At 39.5% G+C, this 18,117-nt stretch overlaps 1 protein-coding gene across 6 annotated transcripts in view; it reads right to left on the reverse strand.

Moving 5' to 3' along the window:
* The window catches only part of OSBPL6 (oxysterol binding protein like 6), a 236,892-nt gene that overhangs the window by 38,319 nt on the left and 180,456 nt on the right, over positions 1-18,117 (reverse strand). For 2 of the 6 annotated variants that reach the window (XM_058300586.1, XM_058300583.1), the window contains exons 10-13: positions 17,210-17,342; positions 10,488-10,591; positions 9,829-9,921; positions 4,835-4,909 (exon numbers count right to left, since the gene is read on the reverse strand). In XM_058300586.1, coding sequence (XP_058156569.1) covers positions 4,835-4,909; positions 9,829-9,921; positions 10,488-10,591; positions 17,210-17,342 — 405 coding nt within the window. The remainder of the gene's footprint in view (positions 1-4,834; positions 4,910-9,828; positions 9,922-10,487; positions 10,592-17,209; positions 17,343-18,117) is intronic. The other 4 variants (XM_058300588.2, XM_058300585.2, XM_058300587.1 and 1 more) reach the window with 2 other exon arrangements.

Consider the following 18,117-nt stretch of genomic DNA (forward strand, 5'->3'; position numbering starts at 1 on the left):
TGAATTGACCAATATTGAAAAGCACTAAGTAAAAAGAGTTGTATTACTATAGATGCTCCTAAATGGTAGAGGTACTTCCCTGTTCAGGCTGAATCTGAACCTAGGTTTGTGATGGGTAGAGGCAAAGCACCTTGCCCGCTCCTTCTAGAGGGTTCTTCCTGACATTACAAATGCTTGCAGCCAAACATTCTTAGGAAACAGAAATACCAACTCTTTTGTAAATCAGATCATCAGTAACCTTTCCTTATTCTTTTGCACAGATGCTCATGATTGCCTTCATGAACCAGACTCTTAGACTCCTCTGCAAGCAGAATTTGGTATATTTTAAAGGACAATTCACATGCCCTATGTAGTATGAAATATGCTATAGGAGGAAGGAATCAAGGAGGCTTGGCTGGTAGGTATGTATTTGAGAAGCGCTTCTATTTTGAGAGAATGTGCAAGCACACATGCGTGTGTGTACTGAGGAAATAGAGGAAAAATGGAGGCGGTGGAGAGAAGAACCAAAAAATCAGCCCAAGCTACAGTTTTGATATATGGGTGAGGATAGCTGAGAGTGGACAGAGGATCCTTCTCGTGAAGCTTTGCCCTAGCAGGAGGTTGCTCATCTCAAAAGGTATCCACCACTTAATGGGAATGACTGAGCATGGCGCTTCCCCCCTAAATTCAGCTAAGCTACGCATGTTATATGTTATCCAAAGCGTTTGGCATCTGGATGTATCAAAGTAACTCGACTGCATCCTCTGTGAGAACCTGAGCTAGGAAATATCAACAGTTTGCTTATTTCATCTCAAAGATTCTGGTTGTTCCAGAGAAGAGACACAGAAGTGGCAGATCAGCCATTTGTGAACATGGAGTCCTTGGGTTCAATAATCTGCTGGAATCCTGTAGAGGTAACATTTTCATAACAGTGACTGACAGCGTCATTTAAGGGCCTCGAAAAGAATGGGATTTATGTGGAAAAATAGTTGAAGATAGGTAAAAGGAGTTTCTAACCTTAAACACTCAGGATGCTAAATCTAGAAAGAGGAGTGAGGCCATAGTCCTCTCGGAGGTACAAAGGATCCACAAAAGAGGTTGGTGGAAATTAGGGGTGGTGGGGAGAGAAGATGACCTAAAGGGGTAACCATTAAGTTTTCAGACTTAAGGATGAGATGTCCTGATGCACGGAACTTTAAGACCATTAAGAAAAATGAATGTGGGTGTTTGGTGATGGGCATTGTAATGTGCTGAGGATCACAGTGAAAGGACTTCATCTGCACTCAGGCGCCCTTAACGTGCCAAGGACCGGCGTGGCTTAGGAAAGGAGTCTCATTCCTTGAGCAGATGGGGAGGGGGTCTGAGAGTTGGGGGAGACGCTGTGATGAGAAGCCATTCTGCAGCAAAGACCCAGAGTTGTCCCTGAGATAATGGTTCTCTATTAAAAGTTGGAATCAGATGCTGAGAGGAAAAACATGTTACAAATTTATATTCTGAACATAATGGAAGTTTAAATAGGCAATTAAAACTGTAAAATTGGCTTTTGTATATTACCCATAGGGAAAGGGACTTGGAATGCTCCACTCAAACTGCAATCAAACAGTTCCCTGGGAAATTGAAAACTAATTTTTATAGTTTCTAAATGAAAATGTTTCTATTGCTATCTTTTTGTTAAAAGAAGTGTGTAGAATGGGTCAATTTAATTGAGAAATTCATGAAACGAAACAGAGAATACAAATTGGGATGCATTAATCTAATTCTAATTGAATGTCTCTTTAGCCTGGGGACCTATTTATTCAGTTTTTTATTAATCGATTTGCCTTTTATGGCATTCAAATACTTCAGAAGTAACTTGTTTCTCTGTCAGGGATAGCTGGAGTGGGAGCTCCCTACAGCTCTCAGAGTTTATATCCAAATGCCCAAAGGCTGGAGTTGGGCCTTTACATCTTCACAGGAAAGAAATCCAAAGATTGCTTGATGTCCTATGGCAGGAGGAAGCCTGATCCTGGAACATTCTGATACCAAAAACAGCAATTTGGAATGGGGATGTCAGGAGATGCTCCTAACACCCATCTTAGAAGAAGAACAAAAAAGAAACAGGATTGACTGTGAAACTGGCAAACATGATAGAAAAAGAAAAAGCACAGACTAGGTATCAGACAGAAATGAAGTGCATACAAGTCATCTAGCCAATGGGAAACGCCCCTCGCTGTTGTCATTCTGTGCTGTGCATACACGGATACTTTTGGGAAGTACTGGTTGGTTGGGATGTTCAGTGTTCCTCTATGGGGCAAGGCCAGGGCTTCTCTTCTGCCAACCTCCTTTCCATTGGAACCAGCTGATGCTGTGAGTGAGCAGCTGTGGGTCTGGTGCTAAGGGTCAGAAAGAACACAGTTGTGAGACATCTCGGGTGGACTTTGCTTTGGAGGCAACCTCAGCTGCCCAGGGCTGCCCTGTGTGGGTGAGGGAAATAAGTGATTAGGAGTCATGTGGAGGGATTCAGAAAAAAGGCACCTAGGAGGAGAGGAGAGGATCAAAAAATGTGTGGGCTAGCTAGTGTTGGGAAGAGGAAGGAGAGCACAGAGGAACCATTCACTGCACTAAAAGGAAAAGAAGGGCTGAATCACCACTGTGTCGGGTGAGATGTGGGGATGGGAGTCAGCTCAGAGAAGCCTGCTAGATTTTGCTCTCCTTTGCTAATGGAGTTAAAGTTATAAATCCTAGAGGGATTTATTTCCCTGAGTTATTCTCCCTAAGTACATTACTAAAGGTTGCCAGTGGCTTTTCTCCTTACATGCATTTAAGTTATTTTTAACTTTCGTGGTCACAGCTACCCTGGGAGGTGGACATTAATGATTTCTTCATTTAAAAGCCTTTTCTCTTCTCCTAACCATTAAACTATAAATCCATTCTATTTGAATAGGTATGAATCCTATTTTATTATGTTCATGATATGAAGCTGCAATTTAGAAAAAGCACACAGTAGAAACACAGCCTCATTCCTTCATGTCATTTAAAAGTTAAGTATTTAAGGAAACAGTAGTGTTTTCACAAAATGATTGACGTTTCTTGTCCATACTGAGATGCTGTTCTTTCTATAATAATCATTTGGCTTTCTTAATTTTACAAATGAAAAATTATCTTTAAGAATTATTTAACTTATTATGGTTGCATATATTGCCAGAATCTGTTACCAGGTCTGTGTAATATACTTTGCAAACCTGCATTTGAATCCATCCATAAAATATACATTAATCACAAAATCAATTTCAATAATTTATTAAAATGTTCACAAAATTGTGAGTTTAAGAGTCAGTTCCCTAATAAATTCCAAGTCTTTGGTTCATTTCCCAATCGAAATCAATTCTGTTTCTCAAACAACCAGCTAAACACCCAGATAAAAAGCAAGAGTCAATTACCAATCAGAAAATAGGAAAATGAACCATCTTTGCATCAGTAGCCATTCCCTTACATGGCAACACAAAACTTTTCATTTTTTTTCAGCAATTCTAGTTTTAAAATATACATCACCATTAGCAATCACAGGACTGTTGTTAATTCAAGAAATATTATCTAATGGCCATAAAACTAAAATCCATGCTTGCTATGAACTTAGTACTCAGTATCAAAACAAAATTTTGTAGGATCCTTGATTAAGCCGGTATGTTTTACTTTGTATCCAGCAAAGAGTCCTTGTGTTGAGATATTCTATTTTACATCGGTATGAAGAATTCACTATTCGAACATCTTCTATTCAAATTTAAATTCTGGTTTATTAGCCCTATCCATCTCAATACTCTATTCTTATTATATCCAGTCACCAATATTCTCTTAAAAACAAAACATGGGAACGGACTTTGGCCCAGTGGTTAGGGCGTCCGTCTACCATATGGGAGGTCCGCGGTTCAAGCCCCGGGCCTCCTTGACCTGTGTGGAGCTGGCCATGCGCAGTGCTGATGCGCGCAAGGAGTGCCGTGCCACGCAAGGGTGTCCCCCGCGTGGGGTAGCCCCACGCGCAAGGAGTGCGCATGTGAGGAGAGCCGCCCAGTGTGAAAAGAAAGAGCAGCCTGCCCAGGAATGGCGCCACCCACACTTCCCGTGCCGCTGACGACAACAGAAGCAGACAAAGAAACAAGACGCAGCAAATAGACACCAAGAACAGACAACCAGGGGAGGGGGGGAAATTAAATAAATAAATAAATCTTTTAAAAACAAAACAAAACAAAACAAAACAAAAAACCTCAAGGTATGGATTAAACACCCTTTAATTTTGTTGTTTTCCCTGTCCACACTCTATTTTCTGATTTTCATTTCAACATTCTTTCCAGAAAACAATTTTCCCTTGGTAAGTATAATTCTGGTAGCCATTTGGAGACAGCATTAAAATGCACCTTTTTGGCCTCACATTTCTTTATCCTCACATACTTTTCAAGTAGTCATATTTACTACCAAAAACAAAAAGCAAAACTTATGTCTGTAGTAATACGATTTTTCTGAGAAAAAACAAATCCATTAGTAAAGGTCCCAAAGTCAATATGGCAGAAAAATAACACTATGCTTTATCAAGAAATCCCATACCACATGGAGCTCAGTTTTGCAATCTTGACTATTATTTCTTATACTAATAGTAGAAGGAAGGAAGCAGATTATGTAACAGTTTTCAACTGCAAAAGCGAACACCCATATGGGACTCCTGTCCTTCAGTGACAGAAAAGAACACATGAAAGCAATATCGATGTAGAACTGTAGGCTACGGCCGATGCCCGCACACATGGCACCATCAGAACAGGGGCTCACACTTGCACACAGCTTCTCATCCTTACTGAACTCCCACTCGAGGTTGAAATCCACTCACTGTTGTAGCCACTGCTGCCGCTAGCCTCTGCCGGCGCCGAGTTGTGCTGAACTGGCCCTTCGCAGGTGGCCCTTCCTGACAGTGAATGGGAGAAGAGAAGAAAGGAGAAACACGGGGTGGGGAAGGGAAAAGAACGGGGTATGGGAGGATGGAAGATCATCAGACAAGGGAAAAGGAGAGTTTTACCTCAAGTTGACTTTTCCTAAATCTTAGCAATGAAAAGAGCTCAGAGGCATTCGTGAGCATGGCTCATCATTTTCATCACAGAACACCTAAACACCTGAAGTCTATTTGCTGAATAGATCCCCACTCCAAAAGGAGCTCGAGAGTTAAAAACTGATGAACAGTCTGTGATTTTAAGGTAAACTAAAAGTGCATACTGTTTTTATTCATGCAATGTCATGTTATATGAAGTGGAAATGGGCATTCAATAAATGGTAGCAAAGAAAAAAATAAGTAAAGGTGAAACTAAGTAAATAATATGGGGAAGAATAAAAGGAACAGGATGTAATAAGAGCCCCTGTTGGTCAGGCACAGTGTCTGCCACTGATTGTTTAGAGAAAAAAGCAAGGGAATGACACTGGGAATCTTCAACTCCCCATTTACTCCCCCATTATAAAGCTTGCTAGGATTCAACATTAGGAGTGTGTTGTGATAAGGTCTACAAAAATCGACTAGGAAAAATGGAAATACAGTCTTCATTTAGTGATGTGTTCCTTTGCATAACCCAGTAGGAGAATCCTACACCTTTTTCCCCTTTTTTCTGATGGGTGGGATTAAGAATAATATTTCTTTCTAACCACTGAACCGTGCCTCCATTTGACAGAGCCTGACTCTTCAAGACTGTGACAATAGTTTCATTTCAATTTAAGTGAGATGTACTTTCTTATGGCCACTTAATAGTCCAGATTGAGAGAAAACAGCATGACTGCTTTAGTCCTTTTGGAATGACAGAAAAAAAAAAACATATAAATTCTTATTTCTCCAATTCTCTTTAAATTTCCCAAATTATATTCACGATTTTTTCATCTTCAAAAATCTTCTACATACTTATATGTATATGTCTATTACACACACATACATAATCTATTCTCCACAAAAGTTTTGTATATAATATCACTTTATTCTTAATGCAGTAAAAGGAGATGCGGAAGTTTGAGATTATTTATGAATTCCAATTAGAAAGATTATGTTTGGAAACTGGTCTGTTCTTCTGGCAGTGATACCCTTTGACTGTATTAGATTCAGCTGAGATGTCTTTGATTAAATTATGTTAAGATTAGGGCTTTGATTTCACCACATCAGTAGGGTTTAAGTCCCTGCCTCCTTGGTGGACTGATATAAATGGACACTCCCTCAAGAAGACACACTGAAGATGGCACAGAAAGAAAGAGAGCTCCATAGACACTGAAGAGAGGGGGGACTTTGTCAGTTTTGATTTAGGCCCCAGAGAGAGCTGAGCCATTTGCCTGACAGTTTGCAGCTGAAGAGACCAGAGCCTTAAGCAGCCGAGAAGGCCTGGAAAGAAATGAGCCCTGCAGCCTATAGCTGAGGTGGGGAAGAAGCTGGGCCCACGGAGCCTTAAGAGGAAGAGGAAGGCTGAACCCTCGCATAGGCTGGCAACCATTTTGGTGAGAAAGTACCTCTTATGGTACCTTGAGTTGGATTCTTCAGGGCCTTGTAACTGTAAACTTTTACCCCAAATAAATATCCTTATAAAAGCCAACAGATTTTGGTACTTTGCATCAACACACTTTTGGCTGACTAATATAGGACGGAAGAATTTATTTTTCCCCTTCAGTATAATCTGAGTATCTATAAGATCTTGGACAGTCACACATGAAGAACACTAGATCATTCACTTGCTACTATATACTTCCTACCTTTCCTATTCCTTCCAACATCGAGGAGTACAGTATTTAATTCATGCTATTAGCAAAAAGGAAAGCTAGCATTTCTGTCTTTTTTATCATTCCCTCCTGGCTTTCCTCTACCCCATTTAAAACATTAACAGTTACTGCAGAATGATGACACTGGGATTTTTATTAGAACCAGAAAATTTGAAGTTTGGGAGAGGAGACAGGAAATCCTTTCTCTAAAAGGGAATCCCTACCAGAGCCATCTAGGACAAAAGTTGCCTTAGATGAGTTACCCACTAGATTCCCAGAGCCACCTTCCCAATGGCTTTTAGTAGAAATATGGCCATAGAGGTCCAGAGTTGAACCCTCGCATTCAAACCAGCAGCACAAGCTAACCTATGCCAAAAAAAGCAATCAAACATCCAGTATAGCATGTCCTTAATTTTTACTTTCCTGAGGTCAATTTTTAAAATTATCTAATTTATTATTAGTTCAAAATGATTAGAACTAAAACAGAATTTTGAAGGCAAAGTTCCGTGAAACATCAACAACAACAATTGCCATAACCACCACCAGACGGTTTGGTTCTTTCACTCATAGCTGGTATACTAAGAGTTACACAACACAACAGAGGTGATGGAAAAAGAGCTGCTCCTTATAGGGTCTCTCAGGGTAGCTCCATCAGTGGTCATCACAGAAAGTGGTTCAATGAATGAGTTGATTCTAGACTCAAAACAAATGCTGGAACCATTAGATTGGATTCCTACGTTTAAAACAGGGGTGGGGTGGGGGAGCCAATGTTTTAGGGTGGGAGAAGATAGTGGGTAAGTTTAGTCCACAAGGGTAAAACTTAATGCTATGCCTTTCTGTAGGGAAAATGCTGATGAGCTAAAACTCATTTTGGTGATAACCACCTCTAGCTGAACTTACAGTTCCCCAGCGAAGGGTGCACACTGAAGATACTCACGAGTAACTTGTGAGTACTACAGCACGAGGGTTCTAAGCGCACTTGGAAGGCCTGTTGGTTTGGTCAGAAAAGGTCCAGGGATGGTACCAGCTCCTGCAGCATTCACCCATACACACTTTTTGCTTTATCAGTCTAAGTGTAAGTGGGTTTGTTTTCTCGGAGTAACTTATAGCTTACTATCATCCCTAAGTCCCTTTATTTCCACTTGGAATTGGAACTAAATTTACCACTTTTAAGTGACAGAAAGTCTTCTTTGGGTTCCAGGGTATGGGTAAGGTGATTTCAGTTTCCTTTAAAAATAGTTTAACTAGCATCAGAAGGGCCATTTTCTTACTCTTTGGCCAAACCAAACCAAAACAGGACAGCATAAATAAAAATTTACAAACCACCCACCCAAATACATGGCAGGAGTTTGAATAAAGATTTTCCAGCTTTTTGAACAATTTCTTCTGGTGACTCGAATCATCATAATTTTTCTGCACATTTTAAAGCATAGCCTGTGACTAGGAGGGGTATTCACAGTTGCATTATTTCTTTCAGAAAAAAGTTGAGTGATATGGGGAATATGGTGGGCCTCACTGCCACAACAGGGTGGCTGCTCAGGTTCACCAAGAACCAACCTATTCAAGAGTACAGCTGCAAAGGAGATTTCTGTTTAATGGTATACTTCATAAACACAAGACTAAAAACCTATCTATCCACAAATGTGTATATTTATATATGGCACTAGCCTTCTTCAATGATTTTTTTATAAAGGTGTTTTATTGCCTGGCTATGATAACTACAGAAGCCATTCATAAAAAACAAAAAGACAATTAGACAATCAACAAATGAAACTCCAAAAGTGACTTTATGTACTTTTCTTGTGAACATTTGGCACATTTGTTTTGACAGTATTAATTTTATAAATAGAAGGGGAAACATGCAATAACAGACTGAACAAAGGAACACAAAAAATTGTGTTCATAGAATGTGGACATTCTAAATAAAAAACCAGATTCTTAGTGCTGATGAATGTTTATTTTCAAATACATCAGAATAGCAAGCAGGCAACAAAGCATTTGTTATTCACACATGCAGAAATACAATATAAAGAATATTATCAGTATAATCAGAATTAGAGAAAAATTTTGTTATTTAGAAAACACTGAAAAATTCTGAAAGGAATTATTTTCTTTCCCTTAGTATTAGAATATAAATTGATTTATAGTGCAATAAAAAGAAAAGCCAAGTCACAAGTCTAATTTTGATGGTGCAGGGCAAGGGTCTATTATAATATACAGCTAGGATTGGAAGAGTAAAGATTCTAGTTTAAAGATCTGAAAATAATATGATTTAAGACATAAGAGGCTTTAGGACATACTCCTAGTTGTAAGATCTGAAAGTAATATGATTTAAGATATGAGAGGTATTACTGCAACAATAGCTTAAAGAGGATCTTATTTTAAAAACTTAAAACTATAGTTTTTAAATAAATAATTTCTTCCAAATAAATTTCAAGTAGATAGTAGATTTATCATGAGCCATTAAGGCTTTAATTCAGATTTTTAAAGGTGATTGTTGATTGCCAAATAATACCTATTTCTGTAAAATCATAGAATTCTGGATTGAAAGGAAATTTAAGTTAATCCTCACTTTAGCCAGAAGCAAATGGAAATTTAGGAAATTTAAATTGAATCACAAGAGATTATACTACCAAGAAATCACAGGGTTCTAAGATTAGAACCCAGGTTTGTTGATTTCTAGGCTATTGTGTCCCTAGTCCTTTTCCTTGATAGGTAAAAGTTTGGACAAAACTGACACTTAAGTTTTTTTAAATCTAGTACATATCAACAGGTGCTCATCATGATTCACTAGAAATTAGTTTAGATTTTTAAGTGACTTTGGTAAAAATATATTTTAATGGTTCAAAGGACATAATTGAGAATGAAAATGCCACTTTGCAGTCACACTGAATAACTTTATAGCCTTTCTTTTAAATTCTTTTCACTTCTGCCAGAGTAAGAAATATCAATAGATTTTCTACTTTTTTGGATAACATAACAGTTTAAATATGCCTTTAAAGCAGTTAAGCTGCTCTCTCAATCGAACTTACAAGAACGGATATATGTTGACTAAAAATGTAAAAGTATATGAAAACACGAGTGAAGGAAAAGAAAAGTCTGTACCTGCAGTTGTATTTTTGTATCTTTGCTGACGCTTTTTGTTCTCCATCGTCTTGTGACCCGCTTGTCTTTCTTTGAAATATCTACACAGTTAGCCTACATTACACAAATAGTTAAAAGCAACAAAGTACTATTAAGTTCAAGCAGATGATACAGGTATAGCCAAAGAGAGCACAGCAAGTTAGTAAAGAATAATTGTTAGACACTTGTAAGCAGACCAACTGGGAGACAATGGCATGTCTGATGTATAGGGGACTTTAAAAGAAAACAGGAACTTAATTACAAAATGTACTTTTCTGATATACAGAATGAAAATGGTATAGAGAAATGGAGCATTTTTTTCTACATGAAAAGTTGGTAATAATTCTGAGAGTATCTAAATTATATCTTTTAAGTTATCATTTCTACTGCAATACAAACATGGAAGAATGATTTGGATTTATTTCGTCTTGTTGGTTTATATTTAAATGTAAAACATTTAAAAATGGCCAGCTTAATTAACACAATGACACTGAGATTCAAAAATATTTGAGTAACTCTAGAATCTAACAAGTCTGTATAGTTATTTCTCTTTAAACACTAGCTTGTATATTTGTATAACAATCCAGTAAAATCATGAGTAATATCTTTAGTCCTTTTACCAGCGGTGGTGATATGTTTACCTGCATGTCAGTAAAGTTAGGTGCTGACTGAGTTCTTTGCAGTATTTCCAAATTTTGAAGTAGTTTACTAAGTTCCACAAGGTTTGACTGGCAGTGTGCAAGGTCTAATAAAAATCAGAAACAAAAATATGTTAGAACTGAGTGGGGAGTGGTGGTGGTGATAAAAGGGAGTCATTCCAAATTATGGCAAATATGATTCCACAGATCCATATTTACATGATGACGATGCTGACGAGTGAAACAAAACAGACCCTTCTCTGGTTTAGAACCATAAAACCACTGATTCTTTTAAATAATTTCAAAGTCCACTCTTACAAGTTAACAGCAATTAGTGTAGAGAGCCATTAAAATCGGAGTCACATTGCATGTGCTCACTTTCCTGGGCAGTTGGCTCAAATCACATGGAAAGCACACTCAAGGGAATGTCAGCGGTCTTCGGCTTTCATACTTAGGAATTGTCTACCTGCTCCTATTAAAATGGTTTACAAGTGGCTGACTGGAATGTGGCTTGAGTCAAAATCAAGTTCAGAAAAATAGGATGGGATATACAGTATCAAATAAACACATTTAGCTCACTAACAATATTGCAATGAATGCATTTCTTTACAACTTATTAGAGATGCAACACTAAACTAAATCACTGATTCTCAAAGTGTCGGCCCTGGTCCAGCAGCATCGGTATCATGTAGGAACTGGATAAATGTGCAGACTCATGGGCCCGAGCCTGGACCCAGACCAAACTCTGGGGTGGGTCGAGCAATATATGTCTAATAAACACCCCAGTGTTAAACCTTATACCAAACAATATGAGATTATGGTGACATTATTATTCTATCACATTTGAAGGGAGCAGGGTATAATTTATCCCTTTTCAGAGTATCATTCCACCTCAGATAACATTAGTATGGACTGAACTATCTAAGACAAGTGGATTAGTGGGTTAATTTTTAAAATACTGTTTTTTGATTAATTATATGTTGGAATTATACTAATAAAATGGTTACATTGGTAGAATTTAAAAATTTACTATTCCTAAAATCCACCCATTAATTTAGTAGTAAAAGTAACTTAAAAGAGAATGTGCTTACTGTGTTCATGTCAATCTTATTTTAATCTTATGTTAACGAGTTTTTATCAATAAAAATGGTCTTAGGTAGGCCCTTATGTGCCTAGACTCAGCTTGGCATTAGAACTAACAAAGATAAAGTTTCACTAAAAGTTCACTAGTCTTAACAGTATACGGTGATTCTGTGTCTGGAAAAATTAAAACCACTATTCTCCTTACCTGCTTTCACCTCTACCATAATCTTTCATGTGGAATTTTTGACAAGCATTAAATAATTTTAATAACTTTCATCTTAGAGAACAGAAATATAATTCATCAGGCAAGACTAAAAACTTACATAAATTCCTTTCTTATCAAAAAAAAGGTAATATTTGTCTTATATGCAGAAAAGCACAAAAAGAGATTCGTAATAAATATTTGAATTGTTACAATGAAAAAGTCAATTACGTAAGAAACAAGGTGGCGATGATGCCTATGAGGCCCTTATTATCATAGAACCGGTGCGTGTTCCACACAGGGCGGGACAGCAGCAACTGCGTGGGGCCCGGGCCACAGCAGGGTCCCACCTCTCTGCAGCATCTGCCTCCTGATGGAGCCCTGCCAGGTTGCTCAAGTGCAGTTTCCGGGGCACTCTTGGCCGTGCATGGCTTTAGACTGCTTCAGAGAGAGAACAATCCAATGGAGGTGTGGGAGGAAGAGCACCACCACGGCGAGGCTCCGTCCCGCCTGCTTCTTTCAGGGGAGGCAGCTCCCTGGTCCCCACCCGTCCACCCTGCTTCCCTAAGGAAATAAGGTCAGGTGGCTTGGAAAGGTAAGAAATACAGAAGAAAAACAGTACAAAGGAAGGAAGGGAGGAAAGAAAGGGGATGGCTAGAAAAGGACCTACATTCTAACTTGCCTTTTAAAGAACAAAACTACATTGTAAGCATCGTGCTGGAAGGGACTTGATTTGACATTATCTTTGTTACCAGTCATTGAACCTTCTATACAGGGTAAATGTTATAGTCGGGCTTCTTAAGAGTTGTGATTATTCTACGCAAATTATGCTGTGTAAGCATGGAATGGGGCTTAAAACTATCAAAATAGCATCAACCCTTTGTCTAGAAGAGTGGAAGGAAAAGTTTGTGAATGAATTCAATTCAAGGCAAAGAACCCACAACCTAGAGTCAGGAGACTGACTTTGCATCTTCGGGTGGCCGTTTCATCCCTGTCACATGCTGATGATGATATTTACCTCTCTATCTTAGAGTAGTAACTGAGATGGTGAAAAGTTCTATGAAAATCAGAAACGGTCATTAAGGGGTACTGACGATACTCTATCTAACCACACTGCTAGAGTTTTAATTTGGAACATATCACACCATTCTTTCATCATATGAAATATGGAAGTAAAGGATTTCACTGATTACCTAAGCATCTAGCTGTATAGAAGGAATATAAAGATTTGCTCAAGACAATAAAAATACCCAAAAAAAGAAATATCTGGAATTACATTACTGTTAAATCTAACTTTAGAATCTCGAAAAAAGGAAAAATTATGCTAAGAAAGGACTGCCTAGATTTTTTTATAATAATGAAAAATTAGAAACAATTTACTTATTTTTCTCCTCATGCCTTGCCTTGTTCCGAAAAGAAACATATAGTCCAAACACAGGATGGTTAAAGAAGTTAGGATACATCCACAGTCAATCATGCATTCTTCTGCTTAAGTACCATTCATTGGGAAGACACTGTGACCCAGCACAGTTCTAAGCACAGGGATTACAACAAATAAGATTCATGGAGTGGAGTTTATACTTTGGTGGTAAAAAACCACAATGAGCAATTTGTATGGTGAACCATCATGTACCCATTTTAAATGATGTCATATATCACTGTATATACAAGAGGATAACAACTTGACATTTTGTTTCTATGGAAAAACATGCATTCTAAAATCCAAGCAATACCCCTCAGATTCCAGGTTTATTGACAGTGATCCATTTTAAGTGTTAGAACTATCAATCAGATTTATCAGGGATTCAGTAAGATGTTACATGATGAACTTTTGAAACCCAACCATTCTCAATATTGAGCGCTCTCTGTAACAAATGGTCAAGATGGACCAAAACAAAGTGTCATGGGAGTTTAGGAAAGGGAGTGTTCCTGTAGTGTGAGCTAGTGAGAGCAGACTTAAAAGGGAGCATGGAATTTGTTCTCGGTCTGAATGATTATTCAGAAAGATTCAGTAAAATAGAAAGGTGGAGAAGGGCAAAGAGGGCACTCCAGGTTGGGGAGAACAACCTGTGCAAAGGCATGGAGGTGGGAACACGCAAGTGCATTCAGGAGGTAGCAAATACGTTTAGTTGGGTTACGGACTCTGCTCAGAGGACCTACTGAAGGAAAGGTTGGAAGGGTAGGGAGGACCAGAAAGCTGAAATGCTGGATGTAAAATGCTGGGCTAAGCAGTTTAGACCAAAGCCCTAGAGCAATGGAGACTACTTAAAGGGTTTCACATAGAAGATATTTTAAGAAACATCAGTCCTGAGGGAACATTATGAAGTGAAAATAGAATTAGCTTTGTGGTTAGTCAAATGTGAGTTGGCTGGAGTCCCAACCTCTCTATCACAGCAGCTGCAGGATCTTGGGCCAGTTTCTTAACCTCCATGCCCTTCCTTTTCTCATCTGCAAAGTGGGGACGCTAGCAATATCTACTCTCATGGCTAAGTGCAGTGGAATAGCGCCCGCGGAGTGCTGGCCCAAGGTCTGCACTCACGCTCAAGGAGCCCCTGGAGGGATGAGGCAGCGGAGCAAGAGCCCGAGAGTGAGGAGGCCAGCCAGGCACCGTGGGACAGCACAGAGATGAGATGTGAGTGGCGAGCCCTTGTCTTAGTGGAAAGCAGGAATAGACTCCAAGGAAAGGGTAGATGCGGGATGACGGAGTGTCTTCAAAGAAATTACAGAGAACTCAGTATCAGCTGGATGAACAGGGAGGGAAGGTGAAAGGCAACTGCAGTTTTGGGGGTGGTTATGGAGAAATGTCAATAGCACAGACAGAAAGAGCGATGTCCAGGAGCTGAGGCCACCTGCAGGGGAGAGATGGAGTTCAGCTTCAGACAGGCTGAAGTGGTGGTGCTACAAACATTCAGATGGAAATGGCCCAGAGCAAAGTGGAGTGGTGTGAATGTAGCACAGGCTGATACTAATTTGAGATTTAAAGAGAGTTCTCTGCCTTTGGGAGAGGTGTGCAGTGCAGTGATTAAGAGCACAAGTTTTGGAGTGAGAATCCCAGCTCTACTGTGACAAGTTCGATTAACTTGGTCAAGTGATCTAACTTCTCTGTACTTAAGTTTCCTTATCTGTAAAACATACTTAACAGGATTAAATGAGTTAATCATGTAAAACACTTAGAAGAGTGTCTGGCACAAGGGAAGGGTCCATACCTATCAGCTGTTAGACCACCACCACCAAAACCACCACCGGCCATCACCAGCACCTCCACCACCGACAACCTCCACCACCACCCACCGCCTCCACTAACGCCATCACCACCATCGCCACCATCACCGTCATCATCAAAATAGAGATTTCTGTTGAAATTAGGAGTGTGCCTGTCAGTTTGAAAGCACAAATCATAGTTAAATTAGAATCACTTTGGCCTGGGTTAGCTTTTCAGCTTTGCCATGTACTTGCTGTGCAACCTGGGCAAGTTACTTGATCTGTCTGAGCTTTGGTTTCCTCAGTCTATAAAAATATGGCTCATAATCCCTGCCTGGTACTATTCTGAAGATTTATATAAAACCATATATTTAAAGGGTTTAGCTCAGTGCTGGCCCATAATGAGCATATAAAAACTATAGTTCCTATTACTGAAAAAGGTAAGTGCACTGAATCACGATCGTCCCCACAACCAAGGGTGGCCACAGAAGCCCAGCAAAGCACAGAATGAACAGTCAGAGGAGGAAAACCTCATGAGACCTAAGGGAGGAGACTGATTAAAGAAGGTCCTATAGGGCAAGTAAGAGGCCTGAGGACCGGTAGGAAATAAATGCCTCCTGCTACCAAGAATGCTTTTCCCAAAGAGCAAAAGGGCAAAAGTCAAGTATGGGTGAGAAGATGTAGTCTGTGGGCAATGGCAGGAACAGGTGAGTGTGCCTGAAGGTAAAGAGGGAGGGAGAGACGGAGGTTGTCTCCAGGAGAGGAGATAATTACTGCACTAACTCCTGGAGGAGATGAGAAAGAGAGGGTGGAGGACACAGGTAGATAATTTGGGGTGGGGAGGAGGATCATCCCTGAGACTAGAGAGGGGGCATGAGGGAGGAGTCCCATGGGTATTTGGAAGCGCGCAGGAGGCCAGTGCATCACCCCCAGCCTGGGGCTTCTCGGCCTCAAAGCTCACACGGACCCGTTTTGGTTGGATGAGGGGCTATTTTCATTGTGGTCGGATGAACAGCTGTTTTCCCATTGACTTTTCAGCAATGCAGGCAATGTGTACACCATGGAAGTGTGGAAGGCCACAGAAGTTAGAGGGGAGGTGGAAACATACAGAACTCCTGCTGAGGCAAACCCGCGGAGTTCTAGGAAACTGAGATTCAGCATCTTTTCCCAACCTGAAGTTAAGATACTCAAATAACATCTATGTGTTTGGTAAATACATCTGATGAAAACCCTTCTTATGGAATGTTGGCTAAACGTTCCATAAGAACGTCTTAAATGTCTTATGAATATGACTTTCCTTTTAAAATCCTATTTTCACATGAAGATGGTATTTAGGATGTGGTATCACAGGCTGACAAAAATGTTTCAGGCTTTTGGAGTTCAAAGACCAGTATAGTAAAAAATATATACATTTTTTTTTTTAGTTTGGGGACCAACACAGATTGACAAATTTCAATTTTTTCTAAGTAAGGACACCAAAAAAATCTACTTTTTATTTCATAAAAGAAAAATATTTTAATGTCAAAAAAGGTCCAGTATAAATTCAAAATAGTTTTTAAAAATGAAATTAATTTACCTTATTAAATACTTTTGATATTTCCCGTTTTCCTCATTTCTGAAGGTCAAATAAAAACTGTTTCCTAGAAAGGAAACAGTCTGTGGACTTAGTTTGGGAACAAGCTTTGTCGATTCCAAGGAAGGAGGAAGGTTTTCCGGAGAGTGAGAGGCTCAGAGATGGCAGAATGAAGAAATTATCTATTAGTTCAGAATAATTATAACTGAACCACAGGCCTCCACTAACAGGGAACAGGGGGACAAAAGGCAGCACATTGGAATTTTGCCGTCCACGCTCACTGCGGCATTGTCAGGGAACGTCGCCTTGTTCTGCAGGCAAGAAAGAGCAGGAAAAAAGGCAGGGCTCACTGGTGTGACTGCCCCGGCTCAGAGTGGGGGAGGCTAATGCAGCCAGAAGGGAAATGGTATGAGATGAGGTGAGAGGGTTTCAGTGGGTGGTAGTCAGGGTAAGGGCAAAAATCAGACTCGGCAGACTCAGTATGCAGGACAAATGACAGGAAAGCCTGTGTCATGGGATGAAGAAATACCTGGTCTAGAAAAATAATACAAAGGAAAGGTCAAGGCATCCAAGGGGAATGGGGGCGAAAGGTGCTGACCTGCTATTCCTCTCCCTCCTCCTCTCTCTCTGGCTTGTTTCCATAGCCCACACTGGGAAAGAACTAACCTTCTGCACACCTGTCCATTTCTTCTGAGTCCTGTAACCAGGCTGCCACTTTACTCTGGCCAGTCGTGCAGGTTGCAGGGAGGCTATTGCTGCAGGGTAGAGGGGACTGCCATGGAAAGCTATTTGGTTGTACCTACAGTGAATAAAAACACAGATGAAATGCTTGGTTACACTAAGCAGGGAGTATATTTAAATGATAAGAAACCATGCACACACACACACAATATCCTCAAAGAAACATTAAAAAAAAGGGGGGGGGGCACACTCAAAACATAAAGGAAACTCCTTTGCTAAAGGATAGCATGTTCCTGTGAAGCCAAAATTCATATGCTCCTATTATGAGGAATGTCATCAAAATAATACTTTCAACAAACTGCTATCTCCATCATTCAATGAAAGGGATAATATTTAAGTATAGTGTATATTCAATCACCTGCCATCCCAAATTCCTAGTATTTTTTAATTACTCAGTAAGTCATACTTGATACAGTATTCTTAGTCCAGTACTAAGTTCATGATTGAAGGCTCCTGTTTTTCAAAAGCTGTACCCTTATGATCAGTTCAAGGTCTCGTCAACCACATGGGACTTCTAAACACATTATCCATCAGCAAGCAACCTCTATAATGGTTTGAGTGCATATTGGAAATGGTAACCTATAAAAAGATGGTCTCGGGAAGCTATTATTATCTAGAGCTGATGGACTTTCCATTACAGGGATTTTATGTGAACTAAACTAAAGTTATATGAAGTACTTATGTACTAAGGTGAATACAGTAAACACTTGGAGAAAAATGTAGAAACTTATTTCCCAAGAAGCTGAAGCAACTTTAAAAATCCATATTTGATTGTAGTCTTCAATTACAACTGATTTTGTCTCTTCTAAATCATTATGAAGTGAATGATGCCC

The sequence above is a fragment of the Dasypus novemcinctus genome, chromosome 7, assembly GCF_030445035.2.
Source record: "Dasypus novemcinctus isolate mDasNov1 chromosome 7, mDasNov1.1.hap2, whole genome shotgun sequence".
Taxonomy (NCBI): domain Eukaryota; kingdom Metazoa; phylum Chordata; class Mammalia; order Cingulata; family Dasypodidae; genus Dasypus; species Dasypus novemcinctus.